Below are 24857 nucleotides of genomic sequence, written 5' to 3' on the forward strand. Positions count from 1 at the left end.
TTTTTTTCCATGATCAAAGCCAGGCCTGAACTTACTCATGATGTGGACACAGGGACATATTGGCGTCGTTGCCGGGAATATTGTGCCAACTTTGCCAATATGCTCCTGTATTGCTTGTGACACTTTCTCCCTCACACACACCCTGAACTCTCTGTCTCTCTCTCTCCCATCCATCCTTCCTTCTTTCCTTTTTCATTTCCCTCCATCTCCTTCATCCTTCACTCTTCTCTCCATTCTACCCCTACCATAACCCAACTCTTTCCCCAGCCCGTCCCTCCTCTCTTTCCTCGTCACTCCTCCACACCTCCAGTCACCTGCCTCCTCACCTCACCCAAACACCTGCGCCAGACAGCTCAGTTGTGTCATCAACTACTCACGTGATTATTGCAGTAATAGGCCTAACTGGGTCCTGTCTTCCTGCTTCAGTTGTGATTCTCTTCATCTCGAAACTTGTAATTAATTTTGTCAATGATATCTCCAGACTTTTTTTTTTTTTTGACCATTTGTAGTGAACGGATTACAATAGAAAGTCTCCACAAACCCATCCACAACCTGATGTCTCTCCCTGTGCCGAGGATAATCGTCTGAAGGTAGCAAGGATAAACTAAAATATACGCAACCCCTTTGAATGAATCAATTACTGTACACTATTGTGAACTATTAATCTTTCTACATCGTAAACGTCCTCTGTATTGTATTTTTTCTGGTTCCTAATGAGTCTGTTCATCTCCACAAAGACCTTCCTTAGCGACGGGCGGTAATGAAGGCTCTATATTGTACAACGTCTCTTGTTCGAAGGGTGTCTTGTCACTTGAATAAATTGTCTGGAAATACCAAGACTGATATGAAAATGACGTCATCGGGGGGTTAATAGTGATTCAGGACTAGATTTTCTTTCTCAGTCACTTTGCGACGATAATGTCTTCCAAGGTATTTCTTGCCACCTCCAGACGATTTTATTCAAGTTGGAGGGGTTTAATAAAATGTTCAGTGACCCATTCACTGTATTTTATTTGGGAGACATTTGGTAAAGCAGTGATTGGTAGACATAGTTTATAAGCACCTTCACCGTGAGAAGCCTTTCTTATACTTACCAGCTGGAGGCGAAAATGCAGTATGAAAGCCGTTGTAAAAGGGTAATGTTTTGGGAAGGTCTGTACTGAAGGTTTTGGTGGATACTTTTTCATTCCTATCCAGTCAGAAAAGTCTATCCCAGGCAGAATATAACTGCCTGGTTGGAGCAAGAAAATAAAACTAAACTTGACCCCTTCATTACGATGATGCGTTTCATTTTTATTTTTATTTTTGCTACCACCAGACGCATCTCTTCAGCTCAGAAGGAGCTTGTATAACTGTAGACGTAAATACAACCATCAGTGACCCTTTCAGCACATTAGGCCTTTGTTATACTTGGAATCGTCTTGTAGCAGCAGGAAGGATATTTACTGTAAATGACGTCTTTTGGCTTAAAAACTCTCTTCACTACTGTGACTTTTTTTTTGTATTGTTGCTGTCTCCAGAGTGTTTTATTTAGCTCAGGAGAGACTTTTCGAACTGGAGGGTGTATATATATGGTTTCTATTAACTACTAAAGATTCTGAGATTCTCCTTAAGTTGAACAGAATCGTCTGTTGTTGGTCTGATTAAGAAGATAATTACATCATCACAGTGAGTTAGGTTAATTAGATCACTGGAAAGATATAATAAGCGACCCATCACTGAAAGACTCATTATACGGCTAAGTTAATAAGGTGTTTTATGCCTCTTTGTGTTCATTTCACGCTGGATCCTATGAACAGCGACAATACTTGTTTGTAATTTTTTTTTTAATACATTAGAGTTCCTTAAAAGACAGCTGGAATGAGAACTGGATATAATTGTGTGTGTGTGTGTGTGTGTGTGTGTGTGTGTGTGTGTAAGAGGGGGAGGGACTGTTGTCTTCTGTGGATTAAATGGAGGTATTTCTATGTGGAAAAGAGTATCACAAGGCAGCCATTACTGGTATTAAAAACGCGATTCATGTGCCGCTTACCAGGAGATGGAAAATCATGGTGAAAAAGAAAGAAGTAAAGGGAATATTTGTTTTCCTTCAGCCTGCCTGCGGCATATATAATTGTCAACCCTACTTCCATTTGATAACTGAATGAAATGTATACCCGTAATGGTTTATATCTGAGAGAGGGTTAGTTTTTTTTTTTTTTTTTTTGCTCACGTATTGCCATTCAGGGGTTGGCGAGGCTGGTCACTCTTGCCTTAAATGTCAGGCCTGACCAGCCCACCCAGGCCTCTACGTTCCAAATGAAGTAAACAAAATATTAGGTATTGAAGGGAATAATATTTACAGTACTTTTTTCTTTCATTCCATTACCATGAAAAGAAAAAAAAAAAAAGGGTAATGAAAAGAAAAAGGGGAGAGGAAATCCATTTTTGAACACATCTCTTCACTGGTAGTTATAATCAGGCTTAACACTTTCACACTCACTTTCTACCCTTCAACTCTCCTTTTCAAAGGTACCCTCCAGCTCTCAAACTTACTCCCACATTGTCACTGCCGCCCACTTTCTGACGCATCTCACTTTCATTCATCCTCACTAATTCTCCCACTTTCATACTCACTTTCATCCTCATTCATATATTTTGCACACACACACAAACTTTTGCTGTCTCAGATTCTCATTTTTTTCTCCACATTTAATGTTTCACTTAAATTTATATATTGGCAGATGTGCAGTTTTGATCTGATTCCAGGCCAGTAAAACAACACATTTATATAATTTGCATTTTACTTTTGAATTAAATAACCACAAGTCCCTATCTCATCAGGTATTTGCGTGGCAGGTAATTTTCAGTCATCATCATTACCTTCAGCTTCATCGTGGTCGTCTTCCTCCACATCGTCATCTCACACCTCTTAATCCCGCCGGTAATAATCCCGCCCCTACCAACTTCACGACTCCTAATCTTATCCTTACTAATCTAATCTCTACTAATCTCACCTCAACTAATTTCTCCCCTTCTCATCTCATCGATCCTAGTGTCACATCAGCTAATCACGTCCCTATTAATCACACTCCTGATTTTATCCCTACTAATCTCACCCCTCTTAATCCTACCCGCACCCCGCTGCCTCTGCTCATCTCATCCATCTTAATCTCACAAACATCATATCCTCACCCTCACCATAATCTCACCCTGCCAGTGTCGCCTCCCTGATCTCACCTCCTTCCCCTACAGGTTCATTGTGATCGTGTTCCCTATGCGGTCCCGGTCCTTGTGTACCATGAGCAACTGCCGCCGCTCCGTGCTCTTCGTGTGGGTCACCTCACTGCTGCTGGCCTCGCCCGTCATCAGGGTCATGGTAAGTTAACTGTGATTATGGCATGTTATGTGGGGTCATCGTAGGTCAACTGGGGTCATAGTAGGTTGGACTGGGAAATGGTACTGTGTCAGGCTGAATCATGATAGATGAGAGTGAACTATTTTAGAGGAGGGGTTCTTAACCTGGGGTCCATGGATGGGATACAGGGGGTCCGTGAAGGTCAGAATAATTGAGAACAATTTAGCGAGATTGCGTGATGCCGTTTGGCATCATTAACTAAAAAAAAAAAAAAAACTCGAAGTCTTGAAGAATTCTGGTGTTCGTTGACACAAGCCTACCCTCGTCAGGCAACGCGAGCTATGGGTGCTCTGATTCCGATTGCAACTACATACCTTTGTGAGTCTGGGATTTCAGCGCTTGTTCCTATCAAAATAAAAAGTCGAAATCAACTGGATGTCAACGATGACAAGCGTGTTGCCTTGTCAAAGACCACTCCATAATTTCATCTTATTCAAGCCAAACAGCAACAACAACCCTCTCACTGAAATGAACTTTTGAGCAGACTTAAAGTTTTGTTTTGTTTAATTTGCTCAAGTTTGATGTATTTCATTTTTTCGAGTGGCCATTAGTTTTTGCATGAAAAAGAGTGAGAAACATAATTCTTTGTAAAGACTGTTTTATACTGTGTGATACACTGCGTGAGGTAGTTTTCAATAAAGTAATGTAAATTCATTGCATGCAAAATGCTGCGTTTGTGCTTATGTGCATTTTTGTAGGGAAGGGGTTCATAGCGTTCACCAGATTCTCGAAGGGGTCCGTGACTCAAAAAAGGTTAAGAACGACTGTGTTAGAGTTTAACGGTTAGACTGTGTAAGGTTATGGTAGAATACGTCAGGTTGCGGCATGGAGGGTCAGACTGGATCATGGTTGGTCACATGGGGTCAGGGAAAGTCAGACGGGCCATGGGAGGCAGACTGCATGATGGTAGATCATGTTGGGTGATCGTAGTAAATGCCTGGTTTGCATATGGTAATCATACTTTGTGCTGGGCCTTATTTTTATAGGTTGAGAAAGCTCCTCAGCGTCTCAGTCTTTCCAGTTGATTTCTATGTAGGTGCAGGGCAACACTGTGTGTATTAAACAAATGTTAAAACGGAGACGCGTTGGGGAGTCTTCTAAGTCTTTCACAACACGATCTTCAGAGTATGATTAGTCTTCATCACAAACGAAGGTGCTTATTGTGCAGGGACGTGGCGGGGTTGCTATCGCCAGCTACAGCTTTGCCGTCACAGGATCACAAAAGTAGCCAAAGCACCCATCAGAGGATATCACTCTGATCTCTCTCACAATCACATACTCACACTTGCTATGTGCGCCTTTCGTCAACAAAACCGTTGAAGAAGCACAGAGGTACCGAAGACACTCCCTCACTGGACATTAATGGGGACGATTTTTTGGAATGTCTGTTACTGCAGCCTCAGTGAAAGAATGTGCAAGTTTCATTAAGAATTTTGTCGGGTTTGAATCTTGTGTTACATACATATATGCAAACTCACCGCCAGTACTATAGTATACTTCATGTATATCAGACCGTAAGCCAAGGAAAAATTTAAGAAACGGTTGTTAATTGGGAAGAGTTCAGTTACAAGTAGTTATGTTTGATCCTATAAATTTATAGACAGAGAAAGCTTGATTGACTCAAGAGACATGGTAGTTAGATTGTGTGAATGATAAATTACAGACTATATTTATTTATTTATTTATTTATTTTTTTATCGAGGCGAAAATGCACTTGACAGGTTGGTGATGATTGGCTGATTGCGACATTACCTCATAATCTTTTTACTCGTTAGCAATATTAATTAACAACATATGTCTGAGGGGGAAATTTGGGCTAGTAAATGTTATTCGGACATGTTGCATTCAGCCAGTCATCACCAACGTGTCAAGTGTATCTTCGCCTCAATTTAAAAAAAAAAAAAAAAACTAAGTATAGGTAATGTTAGTTGTTTGGTGAGCTACAGAGAGTGAATCGAAGAGACCGTTTATATAAATTGTTGGGAGAAAGAGAGAGAGAGAGAGAGAGAGAGAGAGAGAGAGAGAGAGAGAGAGACAGACAGACAGACAGACAGAGAATATTCCCTTCAAGAATCATCCACTGCCTCAATCATTTTCCTCCTTATATTCCTCCAGCTCCTCTCTCTCTTTTATCTCTTTTGCTTCCTCAGAGGTTTCCCAAAGTCTGTCCTCTCCGTAATGGTCAATTCCGAGGCAGAGAGGGGCGAAAAAGAGTCTGGGCAAAAAAACTTTGTGGAATAGGAAATGAAATGGGATAGACCATGGGACACACACACACACACACACACACACACACACACACACACACACACACACACACACACACACACACACACACAACTCCATCGAGTTCTTTTTCATGTAACTGACATAAACGTTGATACCCCCTTCCTGAGGTTCAGTAGTCTACCAATGCACCACTACTTAAACACTTATACCGAACTGTCTAAATACCGAACTGTCCAAACACAGATGTGCTGAGAATATTATATCCTTTATGACTGGTTTAATAAAACTTTGGTTAATGATCAGCAGCAAGATCTGTTATCACCTCTTCACTGCGAAGGTGATTTTTTTTTTTTTTTTACCGTGCACTCTGTCATCAGGTTGTTTTATTCAACTTTAGGGCTAATTTCTCATATAAAAATTGTCAACATTCCCAAGAAAATGCAAGATTGTCTTCACACAACTCTACTACACGTCTTTGCACCGTGCCAGGGTGATTAATAACTTATAAAAACATTGGATTCCCATATTAATGTGTCCGTATGGTTTCACCTTTGACCGCAAAAATCCCTTTTAAAGGCACAAATAAAAATAAAAAAAGTGTCTAGGAGTACTTGCCTAAGGAATAAATGTGTCAAGTGTGAAGCGAATTGTTGAAGAAATAAATGAACTGCAACGTGCAGAGAAGTGTTTGGAAGAACCAAAGATCGGAAAATTCAGTAGCTTTCCATACTGCGGTGTGGAGACGTAACTTAAAGAGTAAACAATAATATCTGTTCAAGCTTTACGAAGATGGTAGTTTCTGTTTAACTTTACATCTTTTCAGATAATTATAATTTGGGGAAGGCCTCTAGAGCAAATGGGTTATTTCCTTCCGTACCAGCACGTCTTTTATACCCAGCTCTTAGGTGTTCTGTAACACACTAGCCTCTGATACAGCAGCAATTGTTTTAGCAGTATATACGAATGCAAAGACTTACGATTGGGTCACTCGCAGTCAGGCATACTAACCACACCGAAAAACAAGCCTCATTTTGCTCATTCCCACATCTGTCGTGTCCAGGTCTTAGAAAACTTTCCGATAAGTGTCTGCATTGTTGACGAAATTAAGGACTCGTATGATTAGTGAACAAGAGTGAACCAAATAATCACGAGTACCTTGCTAATAGTTCTCCTATGTTTGAATTTTTCTTCTTTCTTCTATGATACTCATTCTGCCTACCCCATCTTGCCTACTGTGGACAGAATATGATGTTGATGATGATGATGATGATGATGAGGATGAGGATGAGGAGGAGAGGGAGGAGGAGGATAACCGGCTTTCTGAAACCAACCATCCAACTCATTTTCACGTCCTTTTTTAGTTTCTCTCTCTCTCTCTCTCTCTCTCTCTCTCTCTCTCAGCATCTTCCCTTGCACTCCCCTTCACCAGTTCACTCCTACCCACTTCTCCATTTCTTACTTTTCCTCGTTTGCTCATTGTTTTTCCAACTTGACCATTTGCTTCGTTTCCTTCGATTTCTTTTACCGTTCTTATTTGCAGGACTTATTTCTTCGTTTTTAGTTTTTATTCTTCTTTATCATTTTTGTTTTGTCTTCCTTGTTTTTCTTTATCATTTATTTGCACTGCCTCATACTGTTCCTTCTCGTACCCACTCTGTGTCCGTTCCTCATCCTCTTCCTTGTCCATTATTTTTTCCTTCATTTTCTGTTTCATCTTCATCTTCCTGAGTCCCTCTGTTTGTATTCCTTCCGTGTTTTCCTCTCTTTTGTTTTCTTCTCCCTACATTTGCTTGTTCCCTGGCTCTTCCTCCTCCTCTTCCCCCAGTTCCTTTTCTCCCTCATGCTCATCCTGCCCCACACAAAGTAGGTACCCAGAATAGGTGCCTGAACCCGCCATAAACAAGGATAACCTGGATTAACACAGAGGTCGACGCTGTGCAGGCGAGGCAGAGCAGGACAAGGCAGGGTTGGACAGGACAGGGGAGGACAGAGCAGGGCAGGGCAGGGCAGGGTAGTGTAGCCCATGGTAGGGTTTACCTAGGGAGAGAAAACTGCAAAATGAAAGGTGAGTTTGGACAGGGAGGGATTTTTCTGGGAAGGGCAACACAAAGTAATGCATAGCAGGCTGTGAAATGGCAGTGTAATCTAGGCTGTCACAACATTTTCAGTAAGATGACGTCTTTGAAGGATTTATTCTTGCTACCTACAGTCGATTATATTCAAATTTGGGAGGACCCTTTCCACTTCAAAATGTCTCGTGCAAGCTGAGTAAAATCTTGTAGCAATGGTAAGAATAGAACAGAAACTGACATCATACTACTGACGGAGAATATCGTAAGCATGGGAAGAGTACTATCCTCAAACTTCCGTAGGAGAACAAAGAGGTACAAAGGAAAGCAACAGCAGCAGTCTTAATAGTCACTTTGAGTCTGTTTAATAGGGCACATTAGGGAAAAACAGAAAAGAGACCATTAGGGTCCTTGGGAGAATATATATGGGAATTTACGAGGTTGTCAACGAAGAGAAAATTAATCAAGACCAAAGCATAGCACATTAGGAAAGAAGAGGGCGGGAGAATCAAGGGAATCGTTGGAAAGAGAAGGGTAGTGTTAGTCAAAGCCAGAGATCAATACAAGGTAAAGTGAGCCAGGGAAGAAGAGTCACGGAAAAGTTGGCCGAAGCAGAGCACGTAGGTCTGAGCTGAACGTGTTATGAGTGAAGGCAGATCGGTGCAGGATGGAAAATACCAGCTGAAATGTTATACTCCATAGCTCAACAAGTTTAAACACATTTGCTCTTAACATGCACTCTGCATCAGGCACGAGAGAGACGAGCACACGTAACCTCAGGATACCCTTCCCACGACACACACACACACACACACACACACACACACACACACACACACACACACACACACACACACACACACGTTGATTCTGGTAATGATAGGGCTGAGTGACACCTGTCATTATAACTGATACATGAGACCCCAACACCGTACCTTTCCTACTACCAGATGGCCAGATGCAGTTACAGCCCAGGTTGGCAGATGGAAGTGGAAAAAGAAAAAGAAGGAAAAAAAAAACTCACTGGCCGAAAGAATCATCATCATCATCACCATCATCATCATCATTCTTACCTTGATATAGTTAACATAGTAATACATCAGACTCCTGCTGTCCTTTACGTTTTCAAACATTGGGCAAACAACTCTGATACACTGCACTGTATGTCACTTTACAGTAACAATACATTATACAATTCCCACTTTGTCAATAGAACGAAATAATATGGCATCAGCCTGAAAGTTTTCACGGTGTAGGTGGGAGTGCAATTTAGGCAGGAGGGAAGAGTGGAGGGGAGGGTGTTGAAAGAGGGAGAATCGTGTAACGCATATTAGCTGAAGTGAGTAAGAGGTTACTATTACAAAACAGTGAACTAGAAGATAATAGAGTGAAGGAGAGAGAGAGAGAGAGAGAGAGAGAGAGAGAGAGACTAATGAGAAGTTTGTCTGTCCTTCATATATTATCTTCTTAGTAATGATTGTGATGGTGGTAGTGATATTGATAGTGTTTAAAGTGATCGTGATGATAGCTGTAGTCATGGCTGTAGCACTCGTGGCAACGATTGTTGTAGTGATGACAGTGTCCACATGGGTAATGATGGTAGTGGTAGCATAGTAGATTTTTACTGAGGAGAACGAAATTTTGCACAATGGTAGACCTTAATCAGGACCAGACATTAGGCAGGGTGTGCCCTTTGGGTCCCAGCCTCCTGGTGGAAGTCCTATTTAAGTTATGGCCATTTTTTTTTTTTACCTCAGAAAAAGAATTTTTGGAAAGTGGAAAAATCTTCTCCCAGATCAGGTTTTGGAAAAGGTTTAGAACCCTCTGACGTCCCCCACCACAAGAGGGCAACATTCCGCGAGGGGTACGTTGGAATCCATGGCCAGAGCTATTTTTTGTTTTTAAATCCTTTGCTCCCTCCCTCTCTCCCTTCGCGCTCCCTCTTGTTCGATCGCCCATTTTCCATTATTTTAGTTCTCTCTTAGTAGCATCACCTTTTCATTCCATCCAAGATCCTGCCCTAGCCTCTTATTCTTATTCTTTTACGACCTTCTCCTGTCCCTTTCCATCCCTTCCTGTTGTGCTACCCCTCAAGCAGTATCATTCCCTCACCTAATACTTTCCTCCCCTCCCTCTCCCCTACTTTCATACTTCCTACCCTCTTGCCCTCTAAAAGAAGTTCCCTCCCTCCCTCCTTTTCTGTCCTCTTGCTTCTTATGCCACACCATTGCCGCCCATCTATTGGCTTTGTGGTATAATTTTTAAGAGGGGTCTTACATTAGCCTGTGTTATGGCTAACTTACCTGTCTTTACCGTTCCCCAGTTCCTACCAAGTACCCTTCTTTACCGGCCAACAAAGATGGAACAACCAACTGTAAACTCCGTACTGGCTGCAGGAATCAAATGACGATGAGACCAAAGGGAATTTCGTGGGACACGTGTGTGTGTGTGTGTGTGTGTGTGTGTGTAGCTTGGTTGCGTCCTAAGGTCTTAACTCTCCCATACCCGTCGAACCCTTCTTTCTTCTTATCTCTTAAACTATTCGTTAGAGTCTGGTCTCTTTTCCTGCCTTGTCACGTCTCATACTGTACAGTGCCAGTCCCTCCCTCTAATCACCAAATCCCTTCCCCCTCGTACGAATTTTCCTACGGCCTTCCTTCTTGTTTCCTTCCAAACCAATGCTTGTTTCCATTACTCAGAAAATGGAGACAGTGACGTACACGAACCAGGAGGCGTCTGTGGTGATCAGCGCCTACTACTGCCTACCCATGGACTCCCTAACCTTCCTTACCTACCAGCTGCTCGTCCTCTTCGTCATCCCCGCCTTCCTCATGATCCTCTTCTACACTGCGGTCATCAGGGAGCTCTGGAGGTCCACCAAGAACATCAAGGCCCTGACCAACGCCACCAGGAGGTAAGATGTAGGGCAGGGTATGTGAGGGAGGAGGATGAGTACCGTGGGTAAGAAATAGGGCAGGGTATATGAGGGAGGGTGCTGTGTACTGTGGGTAAGATGTAGGGCAAGGTATATGAGGGAGGGTGATATGTACCGTGGGTAAGATGTAGGGCAAGTGATATGAGGGCAGGTAATGTGTACTGTGGGTAAGATGTAGGCCAAGGTATATGATGGAAGATGACGTGTACCTTAGGAGTTGGGAAGGGTGTAAGTGAAGTGAGGTGATAGATATGTGTAAAAATTATATATACATATTAAATACATATGTTTTTCTGTATAGCTATCTACGTATGTCTAACTGTCTGTCTATTTTTTTTATTTATTTATTGGAGAGAGAGAGAGAGAGAGAGAGAGAGAGAGAGAGAGAGAGAGAGAGAGAGAGAGAGAGAGAGAGAGTCACCATTCCCGTGACTTTTAATCAAAAGAAAGTCTTTTCCACTCCACCCTCGCATGTCTTTCATTGTCCCCACCTCCATCCTCTTTGATTAAGGCAACACAAAGCCTAATTTATTTTGTGAGCCTGAGCGTTCCCTTTCTTTAATTCTATATTTCTTTTCTCTGCTTATGTGAACTTGTTATTTTCTTTGTTATATTTTCTTATATCTGGGCTTGAGTATATGATATTAGATTTGTGTTACTCACATCTCCTACTCTGCGAGCATTAAATGTAAGAATTATGTTTAAGTTATGTTACTGTTATCCTGAAGGTTTCAGCTCTACTCACAGGGAAAAAAATGAAAATCGAAAACTTCGATGTAAAGTCCAATAGGAAAAAGTACGCTGAGTGTGAGAGCTGTAGGTTGGAGAGAAGGCTAAGGTTGGTGTGGGTGTGTGTAGAGGTGGTGTTACTGAAGGTAGGAGAAGGTTAACAGGGAGGTAAGCTTGCACTTGGTGTGGGTGTATGGAGAGATGGGTATTATTTGGCACAAGAAAGATTGTGATTGGAGGGGAGGCAGTGCTTGGTGTGGGTATATGTAGAGGTGAGTATTATTGGAGGTAATAGGATGAGCACCGATGCCTCCCTCTCACGCTTCCTCTCCACTTTCCTCCCTTTTACTCTCTCACTTTCAGACACCAGTTCCTTGAGCCAAAGAGCGTTATATATCGTTTGTTCGTGCTACCACCAAACGATTTTGTTCAGTTTGCAACAGACTTATCACACTGGAGGCGTTAGTTATGGCTATCATTTGTCCCTTAGCTGTTGGAGATCCCAAGTTAAAAAAAAAAAATCGTGAGGTAGCAAAATTATACGACAAAATGACGCAATCTTAATAAACAGGTTTAAGGTCCATAAGTGTCATGCCACAGCCAGTACCAACAAACAGGCCAGTAGTTACTGAGTGTATTTAGCTTTTACTTTTTTGTGTTGGGTAAAGGCGTTCACCATCCACTCACTAAATTCAGAGTTACCTTCTGGTGACCTTACAGCCAAATGGTTTCCTGTATCCCGGGAAACCATTCGCTACTCTGGGTGGTAATCATATGACCAGATGAATAACTGATTGTCCAGTGGGTTAAACACTTCAGCCGGATATGGCCGGTTAGGATTTACATGCAAGGTATGGCGGGGGTGTATTGCTTTAATAATGCCTTAAACGTCCAGCCCCGGGCCATTATGCTTCTTGTGGGACAATACAAGATTACATGATGGATGAACTGTTGTTTTTTGACGTAACTTGGGATTCCCTTTTCGTAAATATTTAGGTGTGGTGTGGTGCGTAGGTCAATTGTTATGTATTAATTCTGTCTCCTCTTTTATGACGTAGGTTATAAATTACAAAATGGCCCAGTTCAAAATACTTATTATTTAGAGCACTTCATACAGTGTTATTGTTCTGTCATCTGGTGTCTACTCTCATTCACTTCACACTAACAGCTATTACTTGTGGCACGCATCCACCCACCCATTCTCCTCACTCTCGCTTTACATATCCTCACCATCATATTCACATCACACACCCTAAACTCCCACACACAAGTACACATTCCCCACAACTCACACCTCCACACGCACATGCTCTCTCTCTCTCTCTCTCTCTCTCTCTCTCTCTCTCTCTCTCACACACACACACACACACACACACACACACACACACACACACACACACACACACACACACACACACACACACACACCATCCTTGTACCCCACATTCAACGGTAGTGAAAAGAAGTGACACAGAGCCACACACCTTTACACACACCCTCTCACACACTCAGCAGCAGCGAGGGGGGAACAGTGCAGAGAGCCACACACCCTCACACACACCCTCTCACACACTCAGCAGCAGTGAGGGGGAGCCGTGCACACAGAGCCACACACCCTCACACACACCCTCACACACACTCACCAGCAGTGAGGGGGAGCCGTGCACACAGAGCCACACACCCTCACACACACCCTCTCACACACTCACCAGCAGCGAGGGGGAGCCGTGCGCAGAGAGCCACTACCTGCGAGTGAGGGGCGGCAACGAGGTGATGGGCGGGGGATGTGGGCGTGCCGGAGCGAGGAATGGGCGTGCGGGTGGAGACTCAGCCTACAACAGCTCCGCCTCCCTCTACGTGCCCTATAACTCCACCCGCTCACGTACACCTTCCCCAGGCGGCCGTGCCATCCATAAGAAGATCAGGGAGAAGGGCGAGGATGTCAAGAAGGCCAGGAAGCAGGTGGGTGAGCAGGGTTCAGGGTGGATGACTGATGGGTGAGCAGAGGTCACGGTGAGTGCCTTTTTTTTTTTTTTTTTTTTTTTGCCTATCGAGCATTGAGGCCGGATCCCCTGGTCATTAAGGCAAAAATATATATATGTATATACATTAACACATAAATACATATATATATGAACATATATATATATACAAACATACATACACACATCCATGCATATGAACATACACACTTTCATGCACACGTACATATATATATATATATAATGATTTTTATTTTATTATTTTTTGTATTTTTATTTTTACTATTTTTTTAATTTTTTTTTTTAATTTTTAACCTTATATTACTTATAAACAAACATACCTAATCTAAAGACCCTAAAACTAACCACCTAACAGACAAATCGCTAACCTATACTAAATCCTAAGAGACAAATAACTAGACCTACACTAATGTTAAAAAAGCCTCGACCAAGAGAACACCATCGACTGCAGATATGTAATGCCTTTCTACATTACATACCTGCACTCATCACCTGGTGACTGTCAGTCGAGGCACAACCTAATATAGGGGACATCAATATATGAAAGGGAACCAGACGAGTCAGGAACATTTCCATATACGTCAGCTGTCGTCCCTAATTAGAATAACTTAAGCAAGATGGTATAATGTATTTACATAATTCGTACAAAAAGTGCAGAACCTCGCCCAGCAGACCACCATCGACTGCAAGTGCCCAATACCTTCCTATATTGCACACTTGCACTCATCAGCTGGTAACTGTCAGGCGAGGAACTCGGCTTAATGTAGGGGACATCAATGTTAGAAATAGATCAGTGGGAGGAGGAACTATTTCAAGTATGTCAACTGTCAACCCTAATTAATATAACAATATATACATATTTACCGTTGATAAAAACCATAACCACACAGTAAAAAAGTCACATCACTCTGATCAGTCCGGTCTCTCTCAAGAAAGCCATCAATTTATCAGTCATAATAATGTCCCCATCACCCAGGATGGAGGAAAGGGTGAAGGGGACATCTGCTGCTCCGCAGTAATTTATAAGTGAAGCATGTTCACGAATAAATCGCCGACAGCGCATGATGATATGACTGATAGATAACACCGCATTACAGATGTCACAGTGCGGTGGGAAGCGTCATTCCATATATGGTTTCATGTGAATTAAAATGGTGGCATTGAGCCGTAGCCGTGCCAACACTTTTTCTTCTAGGCGACTGGGACGGTTGGCAGTGTCCCAATCGCCCAGGTATGGCTTACAGGTTGGAATATTTAGTTTGGTCCACTGACCTTGCCACAGAAGATTTATTGATTTCTTTCCGAGAGAGAGACTCGACCGTAGATCACGAGGAACGTCCCAAGTCTCCTCAAGCTCTACAGCCGACTTTGCAAGTAAGTCAGCCTGCTCATTGCCGTAGATATGACAATGACCAGGCACCCAGATCAGCGTGAATGACTTGTTGCATGAATGCAACTTATTAATGATGCGGCCCTGGATCTCATGAGAGTCCGTAGTGCAAGATGCAATTGCCTGAAGGGCTGATTTTGAATCTGAAAATATGACAAATGAGTCATGCCTAGAATCGAGAGCATAGTCTATGGCTTTGTCAATAGCAAAAAGTTCTGAAGTAAATACAGATGTATGAGTCGGCAACCGATACCTGAGGGCACATTCAGTCGACCACACACTTGCACCCACACATTCACTCGACTTGGAGCCATTGGTGTACAAGTGGTGGGACCCCAATTGACGAATGATGATGTTACGAAACAAGTGGTGGACCTCCGCCTACGGAGCCTTGGCCTTTGGTGCTGGGAGCCATGTAACATCAACTGTAAAGCCAGGTGGCTCCCAAGGCGCTATATTTTTTAACACCAACATGTCACAGTCACTGGTGTCCACACCAAGCTCCTGAGTCAGTAAGTGGAGGTGAACGGCAAATGGCCGACGCACCCCTTGCAGAAGGTGATGGTACTGATGCAGGGGTGGTACAGGGCACATTGCCGATATTACTTTTCCTAAATGTCCTTACGCCATAGGACAAGGCCAGGTGGTCACGGGGAATACAGAGGGGAGGCACATTCGCCTCCACTTCCATATGAGCCACACGGGTACACCCGACGGCTCCAAGACACATTCGCAAACATTTATTCTGTAGCACATACAATCCTTTCAGCGTGGCATCGGATGCCGAGCCATACACCTGTGCCCCATAGTCTAGCTTCGATCGAATAAGGGACTTATATACCATTAATAAAGATTTTCTGTCGGCACCCCAGGTAGTACCCACTAGATACTTGAGGACATTTAACGGTTTATCACAACAAGCAAGCAAAGTATTAACATGAAGTTTAAAATTCATTCTACTATCAAAATGTATTCCTAAAAATTTAACAGAATTTTGAAAAGGTACCGCCTGATTATCCAAAGTTAAGCACAAATTAGGTACGTTACGATCAGTGAAGACTACAGCGGCACACTTACAGACGGAAAACTTAAATCCTTACTGCAAGGCCCATAGGTGGACGGAGTCAAGGGCTGCTTGAATCTGCCCAGCCGAGAATTGTGCATTACGGGAAGAGTGCCATATTGCACAATCATCAGCATAGAGTGAGTATTTAAGATTTCTCGGGATGGGAGCTGATGACAGAATATCATTGATCATAATACTAAATAAAGTAGGACTAAGCACACTTCCCTGCGGCACCCCTTTTTCCTGGATAAATATATCCGATGTTACGTTACGGGGCAATTTGACAGAGATAGTCCTGTCCTTTAAGAAATTTGAAGTAAAAATAGGCAAAGTTCCTCTTAAACCATATGCATAGAGCTTCATTAGTATACCGTGTTGCCATATCATGTCATAGGCTTTATGGATGTCCAAGAACACTCCTATCATGAATTCTTTATTGGCAAATGCCTCTGCAATACAATGCTCCAAATTCATTAAATGATCTAGTGAACATCTGTATTTACAGAAGCCACATTGTTGATCATTTAACAAATTCTTCGACTCTAAAACAAAAAGAAGCCTATTGTTTACCATACGTTCCATGACCTTACATAGACAAGAAATCAACACAATAGGACGAAATGAAGTGGGATTCATAAGACGACCAGCCTCTTTGGGTATCGGTATGACGTGCGCAAAGTGCCATGAGTTTGGGAACGTTCGAGACGCCCAAATCTCATTGTACAATGCTAACATCTTAATCAGGTTGTCCTGATTAAGATGCTGGATCATACCGTACGTGATGGTGTCTGGTCCAGGGCTGGTGTCTTTACAGGATTTAAGGGCAAGGAGCAGTTCATCTAGCATAAACTCTTTGTTGTACGGGGAGTCTACGTCTTCTGTGGCAAAGTCTAATATCTGTAGCTCAGCTGTGCGTTTATGGTATTGAAAACGCGGGTCATAATTGGCTGAGCTACTTACATGAGAAAAACTCCTGGCGAGGATGTTAGCAACGTCCTCGGGCTCGTCATAGATGTTATTATTAACCTGAAGGGTGGTGATCGGGAAATATGGGCCTTTATTATTTAATATTCTTATATGGACCAGACTTTATGTAATGGTGTTGTACGAGTCACCATGGACACAAAGGACCGCCAGGAGTCACGTTTGGCCCTTCTTATTATTCTCCTTGCCTCAGCCCGTGCCTGTTTGTATGCAATAAAATTTTTCTCAGTAGGCTGACTATCAAAAATCCTGTATCTCCTATTGCGTTTTCATTAAGAAAACGCTTGTCGGCAATCCGGGGTCCACCAATGTGCTCTATGCTTCGCATGAACTGTAGAAGTCTTGGGAATAGCAGCCTCAGCTGTGTGTAATATGGATTGGGTTGTATTTTCGACCTTAACATCCATGGTCTCCTCAGATATATCTAAATTGGTGATCCTTGAGAAGGATCCCCAATCTGCTTTCTTATAGTTAAATTTTGGAGGTGGAGGGTCCGAAACGATGTCGCATGTATAAGAAAGACAGATGGGTAAGTGATCACTTCCCAAGGAGTCGTCATAAGGATTCCATAAAAAATCTTGATGTATACCAGGGGAGGCCAAAGATAAGTCAATGGCCGAAAAGTTACCAGTACGATCATCTACACAAGTCGCTCTACCATCGTTCAGAAGACAGAGGTTGGACTGTAATATTAGGTCGGCTACTTGCTCCCCACGACCATCAATCCTCAAGCTACCCCATTGATAGTGATGGGCATTAAAATCTCCCAACACTAACTTATTCCCAGGGAGATGTTCAACTAGTGAATTTAAAGCATCACTGTCAATGGGGCCATGTGGAGGACAGTACAGAGAGCAAATAGACAGATACGTGTTATTAAATTTTACTCTGCACGCGACCGCTTCCAGAGTAGAATTTAGAATCACTTCCGTTTGTGGGTGTGATTTGTGTGTGTATATGGCGACTCCGTGACCTTCATATCTTCTATATGAGTGGTAGTGTTTTAACTGTGGAGGATCAGGGTGATCCTCCAGGCACGTCTCCTGTAAACAAATAATGTCTGGCCTGTGCATTGACAGCAAAATTTCTATATTTGGTAACTTATTCCCGACACCTCTACAATTCCACTGTAATAGAGTGAATGCTGCGGTTTAAGATTTTCGTTGGAGGCCAGTGTGCTTTGTCTTTTTTTGTCGCCCGCCAGAAGGCGAGCGACTACCGGGGGACCTATCCTGGTGCTTGTTGACGGAAACCTCCATATTTTCATCAATAACTAGGTTCCCAGCCTCCCCCGAGGAAGAGCTAACCTTTCTCTCCCTCGCTGGAGTAGGAACCGGAAGGACATGAGGACATGACTGTTTCGTGAGGGTGGTCATGTTATTCTTAGTAGGCTTGTCAGGCTTCGCTTTAGGCCGTACTGATGGAGAGGCAGCAGCAGCCTGAGAATAAGTTGAAGCCTTCGGGATGTCAGTGAGAGAGATGGATCGGACAGGAGGTCGAGGTGGAGATGTACTGCGAGTGGCAGGAGGGAGAAGGACAGTATCAGTCTGCGTCTCTACAGAGAACATCACAGGACGGGACATTACTGCCGAAGCATAGGACCTATTCGGCGTGGGAGTTGCATGCAACTCCTTCACCTTTTTTCTAGCTTCGTAATAGGAAATGCCCTCAGTTGCCTTCACTGTGCAGACCTCCTTCTCCTCCTTCCACTTGGGACAATCCCTAGAGGAAGTGGAGTGAGTGCCCTTGCAGTGAAAGCAACAGACCGTCTCAGATGTGCAATGTTTCGCATCATGACCTTGGCTTGCACACTTGCCACACACTGGCTGGGAAGCCCGACAAGTCTTGGAACCATGCCCATACAACTGGCATTTCAAGCAACGGAAAGGGTTAGGGATGTATGGTTGAACGTGAATTATTTCATAACTAACTTTGACTTGACTAGGAAGAGAAACTTTGGCAAATGTCAAGATAATAGTTGCTGTCTTCGTCCTTATGCCTTCCGAGTAACGAGTTACGAATTTAGCCTCAATTACATCTTGCTGCGCCAATTCTTGTACGATTTCGTCCTCGCTCATCACCATGAGATCCCTGAGAGTGATAACACCCTTGCAAGAATTCATGGAGACTGGGATTTTGGCTTCGACATCGTAACAGTGGAATTTACGCAGTTTCAGCAAATCTCTCACCTGTGACGAGTTAACAGTTTTTACCAGGAGATCTCTGTTAGCAAGTTTTTTTACTTGTTCGACTTCTCCCGCACAGTGGTCAATCACCTTGATAAGGAAGGGATTGAGACTGGACAGGGGAGTCGAACCTAGAGCATGGATAGTGACGAACGTGGCATTGTCAACGGGAACGTCAAGTGGGGCACGAGTCTGGCGTCCGTCAGTCTGGGGGTGGTCAGTTATGTCATTCCTATTGTCATCTGGACCACCTCCCCCCCTAAAGAGGGGGGAGGCAGTAAGGGCGTCCGTCATAGTAACCACTCCCCCCGTGAGGGGGAAGTGGGAAGAAGGAGAAAACCAAGCAAGAGACAAAGTACCTGGGAAAGACACACCTAGCCTGAGATTACCCTCTCAAACCACTCTCGGAAGGACGCGCCTGTGTATAACTCACACCCCAGAGTGATCAGTGGGGGGTACATTCCAGAGTTGAGTAAGCAAAGGCGATCTCAGGAAACAGATACAGACACCTACTATATCTCTAATAAGGGTAGGGAGGAATATGAATGCTAGCTAACCTAACTTTATTAGGAAAAAGCGCAAAAAAACTATTGCCGGTGGGGCAGCCCTAGAATCTGGAGGAGGGTTCAGCACACGTCCGTCCTCTCCGCAACCATCCATCAAAGTCGTGAGTGACTGATGGGTGAGCAGGGGTTAGGGTGGGTGACTGGTGACTGATGGGTAACAGGGGTGAGTGATGGGTGATTGGTGTGTGAGGAGGGGTGAGTGATGGGTGATTGGCAGTGAACAGAGATGAGTGATGGGTGATTAGCGGTGAACAGGGATGAATGATGGTAATTAAAGGTGAACAAGATTGAATGATGGGTGACTGGTGTGTGCTGGGCGAGCAGGAGTGACTGGCGGTAAGCACCATCGAAAAGATCAGAGAGAAGGCTGAGGATGTCAAGAAGGCCAGGAAACAAGTGGGATAGGGGGCATGAGTGACTGGGAGGACTAGCTGGAGAGATCGTCTGTTCTTTGGAATGATTTTGATTCCAGGTTTGGCCGGGAAACTGTCAGCTGAACTGAATTTCTTGAAAACATACTTTCATGACCTTCCACAAGACCCACTGACATGTCATAAAAACACACCTGTTAATTCCAGTACATCATTACTGCATGACATACCAGTAGGATGCATAATAATTGTCTGTGGGTATTAGTGCTGAAATGGTGACATGTAAATTTTTGTGGCATGTAGAAGGACTTCGAGGACTTAGGGACAGGGCTCTTAAGCCAGTGCCCTAAAATGAACACATTAAAGAAAATGTGAAAGTATATAGCATGCAGGAGGACTGCTGGATTTCAGGAAACGGCCACCAAACCTATATTCAGAACTGGATGAAAAGACATGTTGTGCTTGTTCTTTTTGTATGCTGTGATATATGGTCATTGTCACTGGGCTTTGTGTAGAGAATCATTATTGTTCAGGCAGTCGAGTGGCTGATTGGGGTTGTTTTTTCCCCTGTGCTGGGCACCAACAGTTTATATGCTGGTCTATATTTACATTGTCAGGTAATCAAGATGCTGACAGTGGTGGTGGTGCTGTTCCTCCTGTGCTGGGGACCAACTGTTTATATGCTGGTTTGTATTTACATTGTCAGGTAATCAAGATGCTGATAGTGGTGGTGGTGCTGTTCCTCCTGTGCTGGGGACCAACTATCGTCATGAGCATCTGCATTAACCTCGGCCTCCGACAATTTACTGAGGTCAGCTCTTAATATCTTTACCACGTTACCACATAGTTTATGATTTTCTTGTTTTAATGTACTAAAGTATTTTGTGGTATTCCTCTTTCGGGGGAGGAGGAGGCTGAATTGGTAGAGAGGCGGCCAGCGGTCATAATGGACCAAGGTTCGAATCCCGGCTGGGGTAGGGAACAGTTTAAGGATTTGAATTTCATAAAAGCAGACTTTACTGGTCTTCCAGAAGACCCGCCAACATGTAAAAATACCACTGCACATATCAGTACACCAGTCCTGTATGAGACAGCCCTAGCATGTATTCAGTATGACGGAGGGTGTTAGCGCCGAAGTGGTCACACGTGGAGGTGTGTAGGAGGACTACTGGGCCTTGAGGATAGAATTTGAAGCCTTTATCCAGAGTCGGACACAGTAAAAAAAAAAAAAAAAAAATCAGTTATAGTAAGCTCATAGAAATATCTGAGCAGTTTATGCCAGCTGAATGCCATTCATTTTAAGAGCATTAATCAGGTTTAGAGAAGTAAAATTTCCTTGAAATCAAAGACAGAGAGAATATATCGAGATTCTAAGTTTAGCACGTAACCATTGTCACTGATGTGTCTGACAAACCTAAACCATAGAGTATTATCAGAGCAGTATATTTTGTAGGCTCGTAAGACATCTGTTTTCATTTTTTCTGTACATTTGATCCTGTGAACATCCCCTTGACAGACTGTGTACAATTTCAACATCGTGTTCAGCCTGCTACCGTTCCTACATTGCTGCATCAACCCCATCATCTACTGCTTCATGTCCAAGAACTTCCGCCGGTCCATGAAGCGTATGCTGGGTCCATCGTGCCGCTCCTCCTCCCCCCGCCGCTGCTGTAGCTGCTGCTGCTGCTGCTGTCCCGCCGCAACCCGCCCCCCGCCCCGCACCCTGCTCAACCGGGTAGTCACCAGGAGCATCTACTCATCATATTCACCAGAAGGCACCAGCAGACACACTGATCTCGAGACTGTGTCTGCTATGTAGTCGGCCTTTAGTCAGGGTTACAGTCTACTTCTCTCGTTTGTTATCTTTTGTACTTGTGAGGTCTTCAGTTACTTCTGCCTCTCATATTGTTGACCACCGTCTACTCAGGCTTCTCCCCTTATATAAAATACCTTCCTATTCGAAGCTTCTTGTATCGTTCTCTAATCTAAACCTCATAGATTCAACACTTACTTTTTCCAACAGCCCTACATTCAGTCATGCTTTTCATCCAGAACATACTACGCCAGCTACTTTATTTTTTTTAATACGCTGCTGTTCCTCCGGTGACTCAAGATAATCAATGTCCTTCTTGAATAAACCACAAATTGCGTCCAACCACGTAGTTAGTGTCTTGTATGTTTGTGTGAATCCTTAGGTTAGTGAGCACATTGTCCCTGTCCACACTAAACATACAGTGTATATATATTGTACTGTATACTCAATCATGTATATACAGTAGCACCAGCAGGTTAGGCATATGTAGTTTTAAGGGAACTTGAATTTTATGACAGTTTATGGGAATAAGAATCTGATAAAGCTATATTTTCCAAGAGGTGTGTGTGTGTGTGTGTGTGTGTGTGTGTGTGTGTGTGTGTGTGTGTGAAACTGAGCTTCAGAAGAGACTATTCTATATAAAATTAACCTATATTTTGCATACCACGAGACAGACGGATGGATGGGATAATATTAGTACAGTACATTACAGCAGAATGAATATAAATCATTTCATTTTTTCCCGATTGTAGTGGTTGTAGTTTAGAGTTTGATTTAGTAATTTTGGTGTGACAGAGTTTTCCAGTTCTTTGAGAGGTCCTTACCATTGCTCGTTTTTGCTGCTGCCAGGAGGTTTTGTTCAGGTTGAGAGATCTCCCTAAAGGGGGGTTACTGAGGGCTGTGTGTAGACTTGTCAATTCAAAAAGCCTAAGTTGGGTAAAATCAACATTAAATACAAAGACCAGAATAATAATGACGCCCTCGGGCTCAAGGGGTTTAGCGACCTGAATGATAACTGTTTTCAACATTCAGATCACTAAGTGAAAAAAAAAAAAATAATTGAAATTATCATTTCAGTTACACTGGCATCTTTTATTGATATAATCATGTACATCCAAACATTACTCATCTAAAAAAAAAAAAAAAAAAAAACGGTTACTGAAAAGCCTAACCCCTACTCACCGGCTCGCGTACATGTACATTTGAAAGTCCCAGGGATGTAATGATTGTTCCTGTACATGGACAGGTGAGGGTTTTGAGCCAGAGTTTGCAACCAGCCGACTTCCGTTCCAGGCATTACAGTCCCTGTTATGTTTCCAGGCATTACAAACCCTTTATGTTTCCAGGAGTTACCAACACGCATCAGCCAACCAAAGCCTATGGTAGAATTTGACTGCTACTTCCGCTACATTGCTGTATTGTGTAACTGGTTTACCGTGGGGGACAATGACAGACCAAATACGTGAGGAATAAGTAAAGTAATATTACATCAGTGAGGGTTCTTGTAAATGGGAAGTTTTTCTTTTTGTAGTTAAGCTAGTTTGTGAAAAAAAAAAAATGTTTAGTAACATTAAGCATTATGTTGTATCAGCTTACGGTATATTCGCATGTTTCACTTGCTGCAGATCGCATAAGAATATTCGGTAAAGTTATTTGTGATGATTTTTATGCAATTATTACATTTTCATTGTAATTATATAACGATATCAAGTCGGCTCTGCCTGAACGGCTAAGTTAGCAGGAAGTGCTGAACATGCCATAAGCTCCAGGATGACCTTTGTACAAGGTGAGTAAAGACATATAAATGATTAGTGTGATGTACATTTGTGGCCATAAATAATCACCTATCCTCCAGTATCCCGTGCCTCAGGCTGCCTCCTTTATGTGCACCGAGTCACGCTGGAGCAAGAGGGGCTGAGAGGGAGGGACCAGAGTGAGAGAAGGGATGGGTGGGGGGACGAATGATGGTGCGAGGGAGGGGAGGGAGGGAAGGCACGGGTGGGAGAATGAATGCTACGTGGTGGTCACATTATTTGTCTATTTTCTTTCATTCAGGACATGATATAAAGGAGTTACTATTCGGTAGATAATGCTGCATTACGCCTTGAATACCGACATAAGATAACAAGCTTTAGAGTGGTGATGATATCAAGGGCTGTCTCGTGAAAGAAATATACTGACATGTCAGATCAAATATTGGTGCGGAGCCAGATGTTTGTGTTAATCCTTAAATTTTGACTTCGGACGCAGAATGGAATCTGGATGGCTTTGACTTCCATAATGCTTAAGAAACGTCCTCTACCCTTACATGTAATTAATTTTGGAACTAAATATCATATGCACCCTTTGACATGGCTGTGTCCACAGTAAGTAATGATCATCCTCTGAGTCATGTCAACTATTTTAAGGCATCTCTTTATGAAAAGGGTATGTAAGATAACTGTGCATAAAAGATAAATAAATTTGATGTCCGTTCACATGGGTGGATATAATTACGATATCTTTCATAAAATGTTAGAAGGAAAATAGAACCAAATCCTACCCAAACTCCCAAAATACATCTGTGTCAATTTTTACTGGCACTGGTAAAACCAGTGCAACAAGGAAAGCCTCAGTAAGTAGTGCAGTGACCTCCTGCTTTTTAATAACCTCATGCATTCTTCGAGGCACCGAGGAAACAATGTTGGTGATGATTTGCTGGTTTCGTCTGAACATCTCGCGCTGGTTCGTGGTGTGCTGGAGGAGGCGGGCCTGTGTACCCTAGTTCCCTGGCTCCCACGTGTTGACAGTCTGGGCCCTCACAATCTTGATGGCTCTGCACTAATGTTTGATCTGTCCTGTCAGTATATTTCTCTCACGAGCCAGCTCTTGATATCACCACCTATCTAAAGCTTGTTATCTGACGCCGCTATACAAGGTGTTATGCAGCGTTATCTACCGAATATTAACTCCTTTTGCTCTGAATGAAAAAAAAAAAAAAATAATGTGACCACCAACCACTTCGCATTTCATTCTCCCTCCCCTCCCTCACTCCACCCTCGCACCATCACTCGTCCCCCCACCCACCTTCCTTTCTCTCACCCCTCACTCTCAGCCCCCCTTACTCCACTGTGACTTGC

General features: G+C 43.2%; 1 protein-coding gene across 1 annotated transcript in view; it reads left to right on the plus strand.

The window, feature by feature from the left end:
* The window catches only part of LOC145404298 (galanin receptor 2a-like), a 33708-nt gene extending 11964 nt beyond the window's left edge, over window positions 1-21744 (plus strand). The window contains exons 4-8 of the mRNA XM_080275817.1: window positions 3235-3358; window positions 10395-10609; window positions 13075-13321; window positions 20632-20736; window positions 21442-21744. Of these exons, the coding sequence (XP_080131943.1) occupies window positions 3235-3358; window positions 10395-10609; window positions 13075-13321; window positions 20632-20736; window positions 21442-21744 (994 nt within the window). The remainder of the gene's footprint in view (window positions 1-3234; window positions 3359-10394; window positions 10610-13074; window positions 13322-20631; window positions 20737-21441) is intronic.
* The last annotated feature ends 3113 nt before the right edge of the window (window positions 21745-24857 follow it).

Source organism: Coenobita brevimanus, chromosome 63 (assembly GCF_032717465.1).
Source record: "Coenobita brevimanus isolate Jiangsu-jjx chromosome 63, ASM3271746v2, whole genome shotgun sequence".
NCBI lineage: Eukaryota > Metazoa > Arthropoda > Malacostraca > Decapoda > Coenobitidae > Coenobita > Coenobita brevimanus.